Here is a 19,940-nt window from a genome sequence, read left to right as displayed (position 1 = left end):
TGTTGTAGGCTATAAGAGTTTATTGCCCAAACACAAATAACCAAGCAAAGGGAACGAGCTTTCTCTAGGGGGTTAAATGTTGCACTTTATTGGTACTCGAACCCTTTCAATCCAAGGAGATTCCAAGCTCGTCATTAATGATGTTAAAGGGCTATCCAAGATCAACTTGACAGTTGATGACATTCTCAAGAATGTTCACAAGCTAGATGGCTTTGACTCCATTATCAATTGTATTTATGACGGCAATGTGGTAGTGACCTCTCTTGCTGCTAATAGTTAAGATCTAAAAGAGTTGAGGTACTGGCAAAACCTCCACTCTTTCAATAGACATTCACACCCTCCTAAAATGAGTGTTCAACTTTCAATGAGGATGACTTGTAAGCATTGGATGTGCTACCTCCTTTGTACCATATGATGTTGGGTCTTTCACAACATTAACTTGTTATGTACCGAGCGAGTGTTGGACAAGTGAAAATATTGAATTTGAATAAGGGGTGATGAAGTAGCATAACAATCTTAGGTTATGGAAAAGCCTCATCTAAGAGGACCTTAAATACCATCCATGTTGTAGAGCTTTGCATAAGTGACCTAAAGATAATCAAGAAATTTATAATAATATGAAGTACCTTATAATGATGAAGTGTCATTACGCGTGGGTTACAAAAAGGTCACATTAGCATTTATCATTATCGTTCTCATAATGGTGTGCAACCATTGTAAGAACTCTCAAATTGATAAATAAGAGATATTTTACTAAGTAAATAAAATTGTGATATTGCTATCAAGACATAATTGTGCAATTGTTCAAATCAAACTCATTGACCTGTGTTTAGTGAGTGGTTCTCAATAACCTATCTCTCATGAGAATGAATGGAATAAAGCACTCGTTGCATCTAGGTGATTGTCATAAAGGTAAACCATCGACATTTCTTGTAAGGTCACTCATCGTAATACTACTCCAACACAAATGTTCTTAACCACAGAGTTTCCTCCAAGGTTAAACTCACAAGCGCACTTAGCTATGAAGTTTCCTCCATGGTTAAACTCACTATGCTTGCAACTTTCTTTGCAAAACCTGAGAAGTCACTGCACATTATGAAACATTTATTAGAAATCCATTTGAGTTCATCAACTGATAAGTACAAAAAAAAATTTACAAATCAAACTGTGATTTTCTATCAAGATTCGTCTACATAGTGTTTCGAGTCAAACACATTGATCCATGTTTCATGTGTAGTGGTTCACAAGAACCTATCTCTCATGAGAATTAATAGATCACTTAGCACTCATTACATCTAGGTGATGTGCATAGAGGTTAAGCATTGAAACTTCCAAATATTTCACCCCTAGTATTAATCTAGCTCAAACAAACTTAACCATGAAATTTCCTCCAAGGTTAAATTCGCTTTGCTTGCAACCCCATTTGCAAAACCTTCAACTAGTGTTGTGCTTCATGAACCATTAATTAAAAAGCCCCTCAAGCCTATCAATTAATAAGTAGGAGATATTTTCTACAAGTCTAATTGTGATATTGCTATCAAAATTCAATTGTGTGGTTTTTAAGTCAACCTCTATGATCCACGTTTCAAGGCTAGTATATTACACACAAGCAATGTCCATGAAGGTGAAGCACCAGACCTTCTAGGTCAGCCAATCCATTACTACTCAACTCAAGCACACTTAACCACAATTTCCTCCAAGGTTAAACCCACCTTGCTTGCAATGCCATTTGCAAAACCTTTAGCAAGTGTTGTGCCTATGAACCATTCATTATAGAACTCTCGAAGCTCGCCAATTGATAATTAGCACCTATTTTCCAAAGATAGTCAAATTGTGATATTTCTATTAGATTTCAACTGTTTAATTTTTTGAGTCAAAATTATTAATACATGTTTCTTGAATAGTTCACAAAAACCCTTTGCTAATGAGAATTCATAGAAAACTTACCACTTGTTGCATGCTCACAGAGGTGATGCACTGGAACCTTAGAGGAAACCTCATGTTTAAATGTACTTGAACTAAAGTAGTACTTGGATGGGTGAGCTACTATGAAGTCATATTGCTTAACCGTTGAGCATCGCCTAATAAGTGTTCAATTCATTCTAATGAGAGACGGATCCATGTGAGCCACTACTCTGAAACATGTCATCGAGTTTGACTCAAAAAACTACACAATTCAATCCTAATAGCAATAATTTTCTATAAAAACCAATCCCTAAGGGTTGACCGCAAGGAAAGACGGCAAAAGTTAGAATTTCCTTAATTTTACAAAACTACATTCCACATGTAATAATTCTAAAATATAATTTTATTTTATTAAATCTAGATCCCCTATGCATAAATGGAGAAAAAACGATGATTTGTATTTGAAATAGGCAAAACAGCACAGTTATTCATCATTTAGTAATAATAAGAAGAAAATAAACAATGAATTGTATAGCTACTAGCTGCTAAACGAGACAACTGCAAACATTTTAATAGACATTTATAATTACATAATGAAATCTGCATATACTAATGGTTCTCCTTACTCAAAAGGCATAAAAAGTCCACCTCGATCGCATAGACCTTGCCCATGAGGGAAAACAACTGAAAATTGTAATAATAATCCACTAGGATTTGAGGGTGACATTAAGTTTGCTGAACTGGATATAAGCCGCTTTTACATCTCCGATTTCCATAAATGAAACCAATAGGCCAAAATTTTCCTACTGTGCAAACATAACTTTTGCTGAAAGCATCGAATCTGATGTGCTCTGATAGAAGAGAATATTGCCTGACACATAAAAGATGTCTTCATCAGTTGAAATTTCAACAGTTCACTTTTAACCTGCTTTATATATTAGTATTGGACCTTAGGTGTCATATAGATTTTGGCACAAGGCAGCAAAGAGGCTGCTCACCTACTTGTATGTTCAACAACCAAAGAGGTAGACTGCAATGTTTGCATAAACAACGCTAACTTCCAGCAATGAGAAATTGATAGTGATTTCCTTATCATTTATAACATTTAAAATGACACGAAAATAGGATGAAAATTTTGCAACCAGAGGCATGGAACAGAAGTTAAAACAGTATATCAGAAAGCAATTTCAAAATCTTCAGATCATCAAAAAACATAACTTTGTTACAGCTCAAAGTAAAAACTGGTTGTTTTGAAGTGGACATGGCAGATTATGCTGTACATTTTTTTCCCATCATATACTAATGTTCAAGAGACACATACATCCAAAGTAGTTGCTTTTTACACAAATACCATTAAAGAGTTATGCCTTTAAAAAAAACAATAACAGTTATATGAAGCGAAACAATACCAGAAAGGGATTAGTATGTCAGATTGTCGCAGAAAGAAATCCCGAGGCACGTCCAAAAAATCCAAGTTTCCTAGTAATTGAACACCGTATCACTTTTAGTTTATGTGCAAGGCACCTACAATCATACTATAAAATTTCACAGATAGACATGCCTGAAAAGTTCAAAACAAGTTACTGCACAAACATACATGATTTATTATTGTAAACCCCCTTTGACTTACCCATCTAGAAAATCAAATTGCAACCTATTGGGATTGTGACAAACATTATAAAACAACGGCAGCTAAGAAGGATCGTTTGCCAACAGTTGCTGAATCCAGGGTCCTCCAAGCACTGCCATCACGATAACATTCAACCTAAACGCATATAAACTAAAATTAGCAAAATCCATTTCTTAGAAGAATTTATCTATGGTAATCCATATATTTAAACATAGACATGATGACATACAGAATGATGATATCCTCCCTCTGCAATGCCCCCAATTACATAGATGGAATCTTCAAGAACTGCTGTAGCCCCATATCCCCGGGGAGAGGAAATTGAATCAATCTGTTTTAAATACATTATTTTAATAAAATTCAGAACTTAAAATTTGTAAGCCATTAGCATGATTCAATTTAAGTATTTTGTTTACGATTAAGAGTTAAAACATGACAAAAGGATTCCCTCAGATATCATAAAAGTCTGTTACCTAAATGCATGTTAAGATTCAAAAGTTATGAAAGGCATATGCAGTTTGATCGTGAAAAGTTATTTTACCATGACCCAGGAACCCGTGCGAGGATCAAACACCTCCACACTAGATAAAAGTTTTGAGCCATCATAACCACCTATAGCATAACTGCATCATTCACACATCACTATCAACATCTTTGCAAGGACAACATTTAATACAAAGTACACAGCTTGATATGATTTCAATTTACTAAATGAACTTTAAACCAGTTCTGCTGAAGGCATACAGTTTTTCATTTAATACAGCTGCAGACAAGCTTCCTCGCTTCTTATTCATTTCTTCAAGTTGGACCCAATGACCTTCACGGGGATCAAATCTTTCAACTGACCTGAAGGAAATGAGATAAATCAGATTGACCTAAAAAATCCTTATTTTAACACAAACAGTATTGCGCACCAAACATATTTACAGAAGTATTCTGAGAAAAGCTTGGGGCACAACAAGGCTCAAAGAATGCCTCAAAAACATCTCTGACCATCACCAATGACATGAAATGTCCCTATGTGGTTCTAACCCTTGCAAATGACAGAAAATGTTCCAGAAACATCAGGACTGGCCAGCCAGCCATCCTACAAAAAAATGTTCAAAAAACCCGACAGCAGCGTTAAGTGATAAAAAACAAAGAACCATATCGATTGTCTGAAATTCCAAATAATAGTTCGTACTCTGGATTTTCGGCTAGGCGAGTTCTTAAAAGTTTATGCCGGCGCAAGTTAAACACTGGTACTGGTTAAAATCTTAGTAACCCAGTTCTCACCCTAGGCCTTTGAACTAGGCAAATTTCAAACCAGTCCTTGGTTCTGGTCCCAGTTCTCTTATGGGTTCCACCTGGATTTGAACCCAGGCAGGCTGGTTCCTCCAGGCCAAACCTAGGTTAAGCCATGGTCGAACCAGGGTAGACCTGGGCAAACTGAGTGCAAACCAGGTACAATTCCACTAAGAAACATTCTATAATTTAGTGCAGAAAATGCTTATAACAGAATTTGAATAAAGATCTTTAACATTACAAGGCAAATTTGCTTAAGTTCAGATATTTGTTTCATCAAATTAAACTAGCACTCAATATATCTTTCAATGAAATTTTTATATCCAATTGTTGATAATGGCCCCTATTTGCTTAATTGAAAGCTATTGTGATAAATCATATTTTAAACAGCAAACAACATCTTCAATAGGTGAAGGGAGTTGCAAGCAACTTATTTACATTTTTCAAGTAGGATGTTAATTGCAAACTAACAAGCTCTCTGTACAATGAAAAAGTAATAAGATATTGACTACTTAGAAAGCAGGAATGTCATTAGTGCAAGTGATCTCATTGACATTGTCATTGTTTGTGAATTGACTAATGCCTTTGATGATGAGAAGAAAACTAGGAAGATTTAGATAATCCATTAGATGATTAAAACTTAGTATAAAGTTCTAATTGTTCAAAGTCAAAATAATGATACTTGATTCGATATTATTTAATATTTTAATGTTGGTAATAGGTATGAAGTTATGATTACCAGTTTAATGTGTTTTTCTTGATTTTATGATACTATGTGGCATTCGAATCTTAATTCATTCTTCTTGGCTGCATACATATGTATATGTACGTTTATGTGTATACTATATACATCAAGGTTGCATGGGGACGGGGGTACATAAGGTATTGGTACACGTACGGCTATTTTTCAAAATAGGGGACAGGGGTACTTGGGTTCGTCAAACTTTATTTTTAGTTATACTTGTCTATTTATAGAAAATCTGAAATTGTGTCATGATAATGCTTTTTCAAAACAAGAACAGTGATGAAGTTTGCAAATGTAATGTAGTGTTTTCAGTTTCAGATTTTGCTATACGTTTGTAATAATGGCATATGATAAATGTTTAGAATCTAGATGCATAACAGAGAAAGCAGACTTTAAACATGAACAAGAAGATCATAAATCATGACAATGACATATTGCAAATGATAAACTTCTGACTTGAACAGTGATAAAGTTTATTAAATCAATATTGTATCAAAGTTTTAAACTGATTTGGTATTGAATTAAACTTGATAAACAACAAGCTGATATGCAAACAAAAAACTGTAAAAAAACAAATCAGAAATCTTAATCAAGGTCCTTGCTATGATGCTCTCCACTAAGTATGCAGTACTTGGGTATGTGGGTACGTGTACCAAGGGTGTGGGTATGAGTATCCATGCTACGTGTACCAAGGGTGTAGATACGAGTACCCATGCAACCTTGATATACACGTTTTTGCACTAACAAACCCAAACTCCATTTTAAAATTTTGCCATACCAACGAACCGGTTCTTTGAACCCAAACTCAAACTGGTAACATAGGTTAAAATGTGTTTTTTCACATGTTGATTTTGCTATTAAACCATGAATATTCTCTTTCGACATGTCAAATATTAGTTAAATGCATTTCATAATTGAATTTTGCAGATTTTATATTTCTCTCTACAAGATCTTAATTTTTAGTGTTCTGTAAGTTGCCAAGCTTTTGTTGATTATTTGCCCAGTCTTTGTCAAGGTGAAGTTTTCAGGCTTACCAATTACTGAGAGTCCAACTCTGCAAACTATAGTTCAAAGCCTGTAGCATGGAATATCAGTAAAAAGGTGTAATAGCACTAGGTGTAGCATTATTAGACAAAAGATGGGTAGTAAAAGAGATAAGTATGTCTTTTTCTTAAGATAACGGATTCACACCCTAGACCAACGAACCAGGTCTAAACTGGATATGGACAGTTTTTTTGTCGGCCTGTGGGTAAGAACACCCACGAACCGTGCTGCCCCATATGAAGCCTCCAAACACATTTTATTTCACATTTGTTCTATCCATCTTGTCAGTTTGAACTGGGGTGATTCTATTCAAAGGAGATCAATTGTGAAGAAGTTTTGTAGTTTGCTTTTTCGCCTTTTTAATACATTGCAACAATGAGTAGTCAAAGCTCAATGGCTGGGGAGAAATCTCAAAAATTAAAAATTGATAAAGGGTCCAATTTATGGAGACACTACAAGAATTTATCAACTTCATGGAGGTTGGGGGGGGTTATGTAAAACTGTAAATTTGCAACTCACAATTTAGAAGCTCCTATACCCGAGTCAAACTTCATTTTTTGGTCCTTGGGGGTAAAGGGATTAATACATGTGAAGGCCTAGGAACAGATAAGAAGGGGTTATGAGTTGGACAAATAGCAGCATTCATAAACAAACAACAAGATGCTAACAAATTGGTTACAAAAGAAAAACAAGGTGTTTATAGTTCCGAGAAACAAAAAACAATACCACCACCATGTTATGGTAAAATAATGAATGTGTTATTATACAGAGATCATAAATGATCTATATATATACAAGTATTATACAAAGCAGGAATATGGAAACAAAAGATGAGTGAGCATTAGAAATAGAAGAAAGAGAGAGAAACAAAATTAGAGAGATTTTGCTCTAATACCCTCCCTTATAGTCAATCTAACTTCAAAACAAAAAAATTGCAGGAGAATTCTCACATGTTCTACAATATTGGTATGTGGTACCATTGACTACGGTAGGACGAGTCTCAATACCCAAAACAAGCACCTCAAGGAATCAGTACTCGAAGATCATCATCATTCTCAGCTTCCAAGTTGGTGTAGCTCTTTCTGTTAACTCTTTGTCTGCCTTCCAAGAGAAAATTGGTGAGATATGCCATGACACATTTTTTATGCAAAAAATGTTAATATCTAAAAAGGCACGAATTTCAAGACAAATTGACAAAAAACCTAAAAAAATGAAAGGACACCCAGAAGAGAGCACAAAAAATCTGGAAAGAATCTAAAATCAGATTGTGATTCTGCTGGCTCAAAAAATGAGGCACCGAAAACGATGCACTCATAAAAAACAGAGATTGACCCAATTGAGATCTTGAAAAACCCAATCGGAATCTGCAATTAAAATGAAATTTCAGCTTGATCTAAAGGTTAGAAACCCTAGCCAAAAGTGCAAGAACCAGAGGTGGTTACGAAAGCTCGGATATTTGCAAAAAAAAAAGGCTCAGAAAAAAAAGGCATCAAATGCAGGCCCAAAAACACCAAAAAGCCAGTCGTCTTTCAAGGGAAGCTAGTCACACGAGCAAGGGAAAGGCGGATGACACACGAGTTGTAGGAGAAAAGCTGCCCAGAGAAAGAATTATACAAAAACCCTAGACAGATTTTAGAAAATATGCCTATAAACAGATTCTTGAACACACCCAGGCAAAGGATGTTGAAAATCTTGAGTCTAAATTTTCATGAAGAAATTAATAATTTTCAAAACCTGTTGCGAAAAATAGCTCTAAAAATTTCAATAGTGATAATTATTTTCCGAAAAAAAATAGCTCTGATACCATGTTATGATAAAATAATGAATTTGTTATTAAACAAAGGTCATAAATGATCTATATATACAAGTATACACAGGAATGTTTCTTAAACAAACAAAAAGTGTAAATAGAAACACTCTGAAGAGAGAGAAAGTTTCCATGTTGAACAGAGAGAGAATATGGAAACATAGAAGAAGAATACCATTAGAAATAGAAGTAAATCTACGAAGAGAGAAACAAAATTAGAGAGATTTTACTCTAATACACCCTCTCGTTCAGCCTTTAGACATCCCTTCTTGCATATGGCTTCTAGAGAGGATGAAGATGTAGATAAACCACAAACCACCACTCGCAAGAGAGATCCATTCGATAAGGCATTTTAAAATAAGGCAAGAGATATTGTTTATTTAAAAATTGCACATTACCTCTATGTGAATGGTCTTCCATTCAACTTAGTGAGATAACCTTATTTGATGTAATGTACCCATTTTTTGAGTTGCATCAGAGTAAATAGTTTTAGCCTATCATTGGGTCCTCATTGGTTGATCTTGGTGATTAGAGGACCTTGTTGTGAAGTTATTTGGCTCTCTAGTGGCCAATTGTGAGTTTTGGCTCCGTTTTTGAAGGATTTACTATTTCTAGTAAGTTAACAAATGATTCTAATGAACTCAAATGACTTACACAAGTTATATGAAACTTTTAGATGTTACTTTTTGACATTTGGTTTGGGCTCCAAGATTCTTGGAGGCAATGTCTATTTTTAGTAAGTCACCCACATAGGGCCATTCATCATATTTTATTGTCGGGATCACTTTTGTGCCATCAAATTTCCAATTCTGATGCTGTTGGGTCATTTTCGCAAGTTGGGTGCACTAATGATTATTACTTAATTATATCTACCAAGGTTGCTATTTTAATTGAAAATGTTTAATGGGCAACATAGTCTTATAGCTCGTTAAAATCAGGATGAAAAGTTTTAAATTAGGGGCACGCGAACAAGAACCTTGTGTGTCAAGATGCCACTATAGCAGTGAAGGGTTAATTTTGGAGCAATGTGGGAGTTTAATTAACAAAGTGACTATTATTTGTCAACTTTAAAATATAACATAAAGTTGCTTTATGAGAATGGAAGCCTTTTATGTGAAAGGTGTAACCAATAAGCTACAAGGCATTTGGTGTGAAGAATAAGCTTTGGCTCTAAAATGTTATAAAAGTGCATTCCTTGTAAGAAGTCGGTTCATTCTATTGTATTTATGTTTATGCAAATTGATAAAGTTCAAGGGTTTGGCGTGAGTGTTGGGAAATTTTTAATTTCGATCATTCCATTGCACTTTGAGTTGGCCACAAGTGCCAATGAGCTGTGAGTTGTTTTCCTGATTTGAACTCTGCATTTCGATCCATCTCTGGAGAGTTCGAGCTGAGATATGGTTGACACATAGACTTCAAATTGGTTGATCGAGATACGGTTACAGCTGGGACTTGAAATTCTGCAATTCCTAACCAAGTTGAATGATTTATCATAGCCTTTTAGGGACCTGTGTTCACTATTACTGGAGCTGCATTCAATGTTCTGGAGCTGCATGGGGTTTGATAGCAGCAATACTTCTAAATATTGGCTGCGATCTGTCATCAGGTTTTGGCATGGAAGTTAAACAAGGTGCAACAAATAGTCTTTTGCATCCAACATCAACCTTCAGAACTACCAAGTTATTTCTATAAAGCAAAACTATTGTACATGAGCATTCACAATTATGAATGTTTTGCAATCTGAATAAAACCAATAAATTTGGTGATAAAAAGTTAAGTCATTTTCTTTGCATTTCAAGTTTGGCATTTCTCTATATTCAAAAAACCAAAAAAGACATATATACTCAAAACAAAAAAGAATATAAAAGTTCAAAACAAATTAGTGACTTGTACAACAGAGATTTGGAGTGAACCAGCAAGGCTCATTACCGTGGTATAAGAGTGGTTTCCTGCCATCCTATGCGGTGGATTAAAGATTATTTGATCCTGATGTTAATTAATTGACCAACATTCTTCCAATTGTTCAGATATGGATAAATACAAGAAAACTAATAAACAAGGAAACTAGTTGAATAGCATGGTTAATCTCAAGAAGCAAACATACGTCCTGGTGGAAAATATGGAAAAACTTAGACAAAATTTGAAAAGGATGGATGAATTACTTTCGAACCCGAAAACTATAGACAATTGTGCAAGGTATATAGTTTCCATTCTTAAAAAGTCCTGCTCACAAAGAAAACAGGAAGAGAATTAGGAAGATTGTACAAGTGTAGCTTCAGCAACTAGCAACCATCAGGTGGTGGAGTCTTTTCTCAGTGGAGCAGCTACTAATATTTCTCATATGTGTGGTGTTGGAGGCTCTTCTTGGGAGCTTGAGGTTATGACAGACTTGCCTCAGGACAGTTGAATCGAGTCTTAGCATTTACATGAGACAGGAGCAAGTGAAAATTGTGCAAGGTACATAGTTTCCATTTTTTTTTAAGTCTTTCTCGCAGAGAAATAGGAAGAGAATTAGGAGGATTGTATAAGTGTAGCTTAGCAACTAGCAACTAGCAACCATTAAGTGGTGCAGTCTTTGCTCAGTCAGGCAACTACTAGTCTTTCTCATATGTCTGATGTTGGAGACTTTTCTCAGAAAGCATGTGGTTATGACAAACTTGCCTAAAGACAGTTGCATCGAGTCTCAGCATTTACATGAGACAGGAGCTAGTGACCCTGGAAATGTTGATGACATGATAGCCATCATTGATGGAAGCCTTGCATTAGTTAGTGGTAATGAAAATGCTAGTCACAGAGGATCTGATTTTTATGACAGCAGTCTTTTTTTTAAGCTTTTGATTGTGTTGATGACATGGCGAGTGTGGAGAATGTTGTTGATATCACTATGAGTTTTGACTAAGATGACAAGAGTGTTAGTTTTGAGGATTGCACGGAAAATATGAGCTCCAATAGCTGATTTTTAAGAGAGTGGTCATAATGGTGAGTCTATGCAAGAGATAGCGACTTTTCCATATGTAGGTGATGGTTGCATAGAGTTCCCTTGTGTTGGCACCTAGAATTCGGGTACTAGAAATGACCTATGTGATGTAGATTTGTGCCATAATGATTATGACAGCAATGAGCCACGCTTGCAGCAACATGAGACAGTAGAAGTTTTACAGGTGGATGATGTTGGTACTCGTGATTTGGGTACTACCGATGTTATTTATGAGGATGACTCCTGCTACAATGAGTCTGATTTGTTATAAAAGACTAGAAAATACTTTAGAGGACTCATTGGTCGATGATAGATCTCAGGATCATGACTCACAAGGACTTGCAATTACATGGGAAGTGGAAGCATGCAGGAAGATTGATACAGTAGCAACTTCTACTTATTCAGATGAGAGATTTTTTGGTGTACCCAGTAGCAATACCTTGATTGTTGATGTGTGCGAGTACAATAGAACACATGATATTATGTGTCATGAGATGAGTGATGCATACAAAATTTCCTAACATGGTGTCGAGTTTGGGTCAGAGGACATATGTAGGAGTCAGCAGTTATAGGTTCCTTATAAATTGATTGGGCAGCTAAAGGTTTGCGATAGCATGATTGCCACAACTTTAGATCATTTTGATGTTGCTCATCCAATGTTACTTACCTATCGTTGGATTGCTCCTGTGGCAAATTAACACTATGATGGTAGTCTTTCCCTTAAGGAATTTCATGCTCTCCGAGAGGCTATCAAAATTATGAGACATAATTATTTACAATTCTTAGCAAATCTGGATTCCGTGCTCAAGAGAGAGACTATATATGTTATCATGCCTTGAGAGCAGAGGGGGAGGTTGACAAGCTCACCAATGAGCTTGAGATCATAGTGGACTCTTTGAAGTGTACTCATTTGGCCCTTTAGGAGTCACAGTCATGTTTGGATGAGGTTACCGTGGAGTTGAGCAGAGCACAGTGTTCAATAGCTACAAATCCAATACAAACTTCTACGATGATAATTGGTAATGAGCATACATACATACACAGATTATGGTGATGGATCTGTTGGGGATGTGGTTACATCCATCTCAAATACAGGTGCAGTAGAAACGGTTGTGATTGGAACAGTGGATGAGTGCACCAAAGAGTCACTTGTTGTATCAAGTTCTCCAAAGGTTACTCCATTGACAAGTGATGCAAGGCAGATTTTAGATAGCGATTGTGATGTAGTGGATTCGACTATGAGTTGTGTGATAATTCATGACACCACTCCCTCTCCTCCACTAGACACATCTTGAGTATCATCTGGTTGGGAGGTTGATTCTCGTGTATCATCTAGTTGAGAGGTTGATTCGCGTGTTGGGTTGTTTCCCTATGGAAGCAATTCTATTACTTCATCTCATGTTGTTGATTTTGTTCAACAATTTGTAGACTCAAAGATGGAGGGACCAATTGATGGTTTTAGGAGAGAAGGTTGATTCAACCCTGTCTCATTTTGACTACACACATTAATATGTCGAGTACCTACTTTGGAGAGTCAAGTTTGAGAAGAGATCGTATGCGGTTGAGACTAGTACTCTATTCGTGACTTGAGGTTCATCGAAAGGGCTTTGGAGGTACTTAAGTTATAATACATCCACTTGTTTCATGATAGAGAGTATGCTATTGGGTATGTAGAGATGCTTGGCAAGGCATTTGCCCAATCAAGGTCAAAGATTATAGTCATCTTCTAATTCCCTAATTGTTCGTGATGAGTCATTGATAGAGATCGAAGCCTTTTATCATAACTACATTATGAGGAGTACTTATCATTTCTCTTTCAATCCAAACATTGAGCACTTGGTTATGCAACAATTTGGATGGGCTTCGAGATCTTTCCATCTTGTATGGGATGGGGATGTCATTTTCAGTGGATGGAGTTAGTTGTTGCAAGTTGTCAAGAGACTACATCCATGGTGATTTATTAAAGGATAGATATCTTGGGTATCGTACAAATGCTCGTTGGAGTTCTAGTTCATAGTACAATTGGACTTCTTACTCAGGGGGGATTGGAAGTGTACAGGGAGATTTGGTCTATTAGATGTTGCCAGATATCCTTTCTTTCCTCTGATGGATGGATGTGAGCCTCGTTTATACTAGGATCCAAGTGGACACAAGCTTAATAGTACCGATCAGATGGGTCCAAACAAATTGATTTAAGTTTTGCAGCATGATAATGTTGGGATCTTGTTAGCACAAATGACGCATTGGGTTATTTTCCTTAGCTGACATGGGTTTACAATTTGGGATCCCAACATATTCTATTAGACACTCTTCAAGGTATTGTGGGATCCTTTATGTGCATCGAGATTCTAGCTTGGAATTGCTAGAGAGTTAGCAGTATGTACTTGGTGTTGTTTATTTGCAGCTTCATTTATGATTCTAATGTACAGGGTGTGGTTAGATGCATACTTTCAAAGCACAAAGTTTGGATAGATGAATTTGTCACTTTTGCACAGTGTTCATTATTTTGGTGGTTCAACAGTTGTGTTTCGGCATGGGACATTTCCCAGTCTTCCTTTGGATTTCCAGTTCAGTTCAGTGTAGTTTCTGGTAGTGGAGATTGCTTAGGGACAAGTAGTTTCAGGAGGGCAGACTATAATGTCCCCATTTTTGAGTTGCATCAGAGTTAATAGTTTTGACCTATCATTGGGTTCTTGTAGAGGCTGATACCGGTGATTAGAGGACCTTGTTGTAGAGTTTTTTGGCTCTCTAGAGGCCAATTGTGAGTTTTGGCTCAGTTTGACGGACTTACTATTTATGGTAAGTCAACAAATGATTCCAATGAGCTTAGATGTTTTAGAAGAGCTATATGATGCTTTCATATGTTACTTCTAGCTTTTGGTTTGAGCTCCAAGGTTCTTGGAGAGGGTGCCTATTTTTAGTAAGTTGGGCCATCAGATTTTCAATTTCGGTGTTGTTAGGCCATTTTCGCAAGTTGCGTGCACTATTGGTTATAATATAATTATATTACTAACGTTGGTATTTTAATTGAAATTGTTTAATGGGCACCATAGCTATAGCTTGTTGGAATCAAGAAGAAAAGTTTAAAATTGGAAAAGCATGAAACAAGAACCTTGTATGGTAAGATGTCACAATATCAGTGAAAGGATTAATTTTGGAGCAGTGGGGGGAGTTTAATTATTGAAGTGACTTTATTATTTCTCAACTTAAAAAAAAGCATAAACTTGCTTTAAGAGAAATGAAGCCTTTTAAGTAAAAGGTGTAACTAATAAGCTACATGATGTTTGGTGTGAAGAATAAGGTTTGGCTCTAAAATGTTATAAAAGTACATTCCTTGCAAGAAGTCAATTAATTCTACTGTGTTTATGTTTATGCAAATTGAGAAAGTCCAAGGGTTTCACTTAAGTGTTGGGAAATTCTGAATTTTCGTCATTCCATTGCGCGTTGTGCTGGCCACAACTGCCAATTAATTGTGAGTTGTTTTCCTTATTTGAAATCTGCATTTTGATCCATGTCTGGAGAGTTCGAGCTGCGAAACAGTTGACACATTAACTGCATATTGGTTGAATGAGGTACGGTTACAATTGGGACTTGAAATTCAGCAATTCCTAACCAAGTTGGACAATTTATTATAGTGTTTTAAGGACCTGTGTTCAATATTACTGGAGTTGCATTGATTGTTGTTGGAGCTACATGGGGTTTGATAGCAGCAATACTTCAGAATATTGGTTGCAACAAGGTTTTCGCATGGGAGTTTGAAGGACAGGGGAAAAGAGTTTGAAAGAGGAAAAACGAGATTCACAACATTTTAGAGGAATTTGTTGTGCATTTGAAAAGATTTTTCAGGCAAATTGGGACTCAAGTAAGTTTTCAAGTTTTTGGTTTTTAAATTATTGTCTTTGTTGCATCTAAGTTTATACAAACTCTATAATAGCATTTTGGAAGTACTCTAAATTGATTTAGAGTGTAATGAACAAGATCTAACACCGTCTTAAAGCATTTCTTGTAACTTTTTCCATAATTTTCTCAATAATACACACCATTTTGTTTTTTCCCTTTCAAGTTTCAACTATCTTTAAAATTCTTTAATGTTCTAGACTAATTTAGTTTGTTTGCTAAATTTCTTTATTAAAATATAGTAAATCAATTTGTGCCTTCAATTTGTATGTGTAGGTTGATATTTCATTAAAATGGCAAATAGGGATACCTCCACAACTGGGTCAGCTACACAGTTTGTCAGTGCCCTGCCCTTCTAGACGTGTGTCCATCTGGATATGTAGGCATGCGTCCTAAAAGAGCTAGAGATAAGGCTTGGAAATATTGCTCTAAAGGACACAAATTTTAGAATGTAACATGCATGCCATGTGAAAACATTATCAGTGGAAGCATGTCTCACTTGCAATACCACCTTGGACGGATCACCAAACATGACACAAGGGTTTGTCACAATACAATTAAAGAAATAAAAAGAGAGATAAAGGCCTTCCTCGCTGCACAGGAAAACTTTAAAATGCAAAGAGAAAGGGCAAAATTACCCATAAGGGAATCCATTTCTAAATCTCATGGTATCCCACTATGTCTCCTTTTTAAGAGCAATTAATTATTTTCTAATCACCATTATTAGTTTGGATTTTGCTATAACAATATTTATTAATGAAATAATGTGGGTTGTGACCAAGTTAATAGTAAACCTTGAAGAAGAAGAACCACTTGTGGACATATTGGGCTCTCTTCATAGGCCATGTATCCACAAATCCACTATCCCCTCGACTGCCAATTTTGTTTCTTCTAGTAGACCACCACCATCTATGCCACAATCATCTTCTACTGATAGATTTTTTGTGTAAAAAAATGCACCTAGAGCACAACCATTATTGGAGGATACTAGGTGGAACAATAACATTCAATGGCAAGGTTACATTTAATATGTCGATTTCTGCTATTTTAACAGCATCCCCTTCAATGTTGCAGCAAGTCCCTATTGGCTAAATTTTATTACACAAATCATTGTGGCGGGAAAGGGCTACGAGGTGTCTTCTCCTGCAGACTTGAGTGGGAGGTTAGTTCACTTCTTTTACTATTTAAATGTTTAACATTTTTAAGTATTTTTGTTGAATGTAAGTTGTTTTTTTGTTCAAAATTGTGTACTTAACATTAATTCTACTTCTTGCATGTAGGCTGTTCAAAGATGAAATTTCTAGGGCTAAAGATGTGGTACAAGAGCAAAAATTACAATGGAAACAATTTGCCTACAGCATCTTTCAAATGGATGAACAGATAGAAAAATTGTACCATCATTAAATTTTTGGTTTCTTGAAAGGATCAAGTGACCTTTTTTAAATCCTTGGATGCCTCCGATAAGGTAAAGACATCTCTAAATTTGGCTCTAATGTAAGAGCAAGTTGTGATGCAGGTGGGGATTGCCAATGTGGTGCAAATCATAAACAACAGTGCAGTGGCACAAGTTGCAGCAAGGAGGATCCTCAAGGAAAAACATAGTACAATTTTTGGTCTCCCTGTGTGGCACATGTACTCAACCTTCTTTTGGAAGAAATAGAAAAATTGAATTCGGAGAGACCAGTCCTAGAGGATGCAAGAAAAATAACAAAATACATCAATAATCACCCATGAGTTCTCCGCTGATGAGAGAATGCACCTAAGGTGTTAGTGTTGTAGCTTCATTAGAAATGATTTAACCATGAGATACATTGTTATGATTACTAGTTAATCATTCTGATTAACTATCATTAGACAATTAATGTATACATACATTAAATATATGAATTACAATTGTCTAATAATTACTAATCATAAAGTATATGTGTTAATCTATAGACATGTCCCATGAAGGAATATGTCTCTCCTTGTCTCATCTTCAATATAAATACAAGAGAGAATGTTGCCTTTAGAAAACACAAAAATTCAGGTAGTGCTATTACATTTGCAGTGATCTAGCCTTAACATGGTATCAAAGCGAGGTTGCAAATGTGAGAAAGAATAGAAATGATATGGAGAAGAATTTATACAAAGGGAGAAAAGAAAATGGATCAGTTTATGGAGATATCCTAATTCAATAATAGAGTATCATAAAGTCAACGTAGGAAATGGAGTTCTAGTCAAGCTCAAAAATTATACACCCAGCATCTCGTACATCCTAATCTCTGCCAGTATGCAAATGAATCACCAATACCGGGTGAACACATAGGAACATAGAATTCAAAAAATGACAACCGAATCTTGGTCGACAACAAAACAAATAAAACAATTAAGAGGAGACAAAGGCATAATAGAAAAATACATCAACGCACATTCATAATCCAATGAAGCAGCATTTATCAGGATTGTAGGGATGGCAAGGTGGAGGAAATACATAACATCAAAATACAACATGTAACTGGGAGTCAATAGATAAGACAAAGAATCTTACCACCACTAGCATTCACCATTGAAAAAATGATGAACAATAAAAAGGATGTTGACTATATATGGAAGGACATTTCTATTGCCAAACGAATGACTAATTAATATCTTGGAGACGTATATTGTCTAAATATATTTGCGACATAATCTTATTGATTATGGACACCATCATATATTGTCAGATGTTTGCAAAGGGAAATTCATGCAAATGAAGTGGAAGCGCATAAATATGAAGATCGAAATAATACAGTGAGGACATTTAATTGATCAAGCAAGCCAAACTAGATATATGCATCGAACTCACGAGTATTTAGTTGATAATAACGCTCAAGACTACGCTTTCCACTAATAGTTATATCTGGCATATACAAGATTGGCATATATGGGTTGAGCAATTGCAAGTTTCCAGAAGGAGAATTCCACTGGGGCCAACATAGCGGCACACAAGAATAGAGCAGCAATACAATAAAGGAATCTATATTGTTGGGAAGACTATTTCTATAATGGAAAGTGTTTTGCAAGATGGTGAATTCACCAATAATATATCGATTTTTATGGGAGTAAATAAAGGATATCAAGGATTCATTATCGAGGGTGGACAAACATCCATTAAACAAAACATTACCTTGGGAGGTGGATAAGTTTATCGAGTTGACTAGTAGAGAAATTTTGTATGTGGTTTTAATCATACCAATATTAGGGTAAGGAAATATAAAAAAGGCAAAATTTGGGCATCCTCCAAATGGGGACATCATTCGGGCTATTCTTTTGGACTTTACAGTCTACATAATGCATATCATAGCTTTTATTTTTAAATCATCGTCTGGTTATAACTGTTCTTGCCACTTGTACATACTACCATTATTAAATCAAAACCAATTTGTATATATCTTTGATACTTGATAAATCGATTGGAATAGTGTCTCTTTGAGAAGGTGACAATTCAGATAACTAATTTTCACAAGTCCAGGTTATGTGATATTTTCTCAGCTATTTTAATATTATGATTGAAAACTTCAACTAGTTAAAATGAGTTCCTAGAAGTGGAAGAAATGGTGATATTTCTCTGTGGACTAAGTAATATCTTGAGCAATCCCATTTGTGTTGAGCCTGTGCAAATGGCCTCATTATACTTTTGAGATGGCAAGTGTGTTATTGCAAGGGACTAACCTTATGTCCAGATGAGATTGTTGCCTGTGTGCAACATTGCAACCATTTGCATGATGTTATTCTAATGGCTATTGTTATCAAGAATCCTCTCATATTGTTTCCTCGTCTCACATGAGCATCCACGTCCATGTCCATGGGTATGAACGTTGCTTGTGATGTTAGTGGTGTTGTGATTATTTTCAATCTTCGATTCCTTCTAAGAATAGCACAGAGAAGGCTTTGGGAGCAAGCCCTCGGGTTGCTAACTACACACTTCATGTTTGTTTGCAAGGCATCCGTTTCCTAATTCATCATAATCATCAAGATTGTCAATGAGAAGAATTATGTCTTTTTAGAGCCGCAAAGAAAGACCTGCATTTGTGTGAACTGTAATAAACTAAGTGATCCTTGTCAAGAGATAAACATCAACTTTACAAACAATTGAATTTGGTGAATTTGGAGGTCCCAGAAAGATGCAAAGTTTTTCAACAATATAACACTAGGAATTTTACATTATGGGGTGGAATAACCAGTGATCCATTCCCATTGTTTGACAAATGCTTATTCGGAGGCATTTTTTGATTTGATACATATTGACCTTCATTGGAGCAGCATTTATCAAGGATATTAGTGTGAAGATAAGTATTTATTATCATTGCATATTATATTTATCTACTCACTATAGTCTCTCTTTTTTGTATTTCTATACGCACTATAAGAGCTATTTGCCTTGATATTTTCCTTTGTCTCTAGTGATGTTTTTGCAGGGAAAGAAGATTGGTACATTAGGCATGCTACCAAATATTGTGTAGGAGACAATCTCATTACAATAGCTACAAAGAATTTTGATCTATGGCTCATTAGTCATCTGATGATCATGCTAGATAAAGTGAGGCTCTTCAAGCATGATATCTTTAATGATTGAGATTATGTATTGTCCCCACTACTAGGGTTAGTTTGGGACAAGTATTACTTGCAA

The 19,940-nt window shown here is 35.7% G+C and overlaps 1 protein-coding gene across 6 annotated transcripts in view; it reads right to left on the bottom strand.

Annotated features, from left to right (window-relative positions):
* Positions 1-2,359: 2,359 nt before the first annotated feature.
* Positions 2,360-19,940, bottom strand: part of LOC149549196 (influenza virus NS1A-binding protein) — a 149,188-nt gene continuing 131,607 nt past the window's right edge. For 3 of the 6 annotated variants that reach the window (XR_016354056.1, XR_016354059.1, XR_016354057.1), the window contains 6 exons: positions 4,280-4,381; positions 4,077-4,158; positions 3,765-3,866; positions 3,536-3,670; positions 3,315-3,384; positions 2,360-2,776 (listed from right to left, as the gene is read on the bottom strand). Coding sequence is in view for 2 of the 6 variants with exons in the window: in XM_089792615.1 (XP_089648741.1) it covers positions 3,581-3,670; positions 3,765-3,866; positions 4,077-4,158; positions 4,280-4,381 (376 nt within the window). In the remaining 4 variants the exon portion in view is untranslated. Of the gene's footprint in view, positions 2,777-3,314; positions 3,385-3,535; positions 3,671-3,764; positions 3,867-4,076; positions 4,159-4,279; positions 4,382-7,558; positions 7,706-19,940 lie in introns of those variants that run through there. The other 3 variants (XM_089792615.1, XR_016354058.1, XM_089792616.1) reach the window with 3 other exon arrangements.

Source organism: Cupressus sempervirens, chromosome 7 (assembly GCF_028749045.1).
Source record: "Cupressus sempervirens isolate cs-2001-9-10 chromosome 7, ASM2874904v1, whole genome shotgun sequence".
NCBI classification, from domain to species: domain Eukaryota; kingdom Viridiplantae; phylum Streptophyta; class Pinopsida; order Cupressales; family Cupressaceae; genus Cupressus; species Cupressus sempervirens.
The sequence above is the reverse complement of the archived record's forward strand: the minus strand, read 5'-3'. Positions and strand labels throughout refer to the sequence as shown.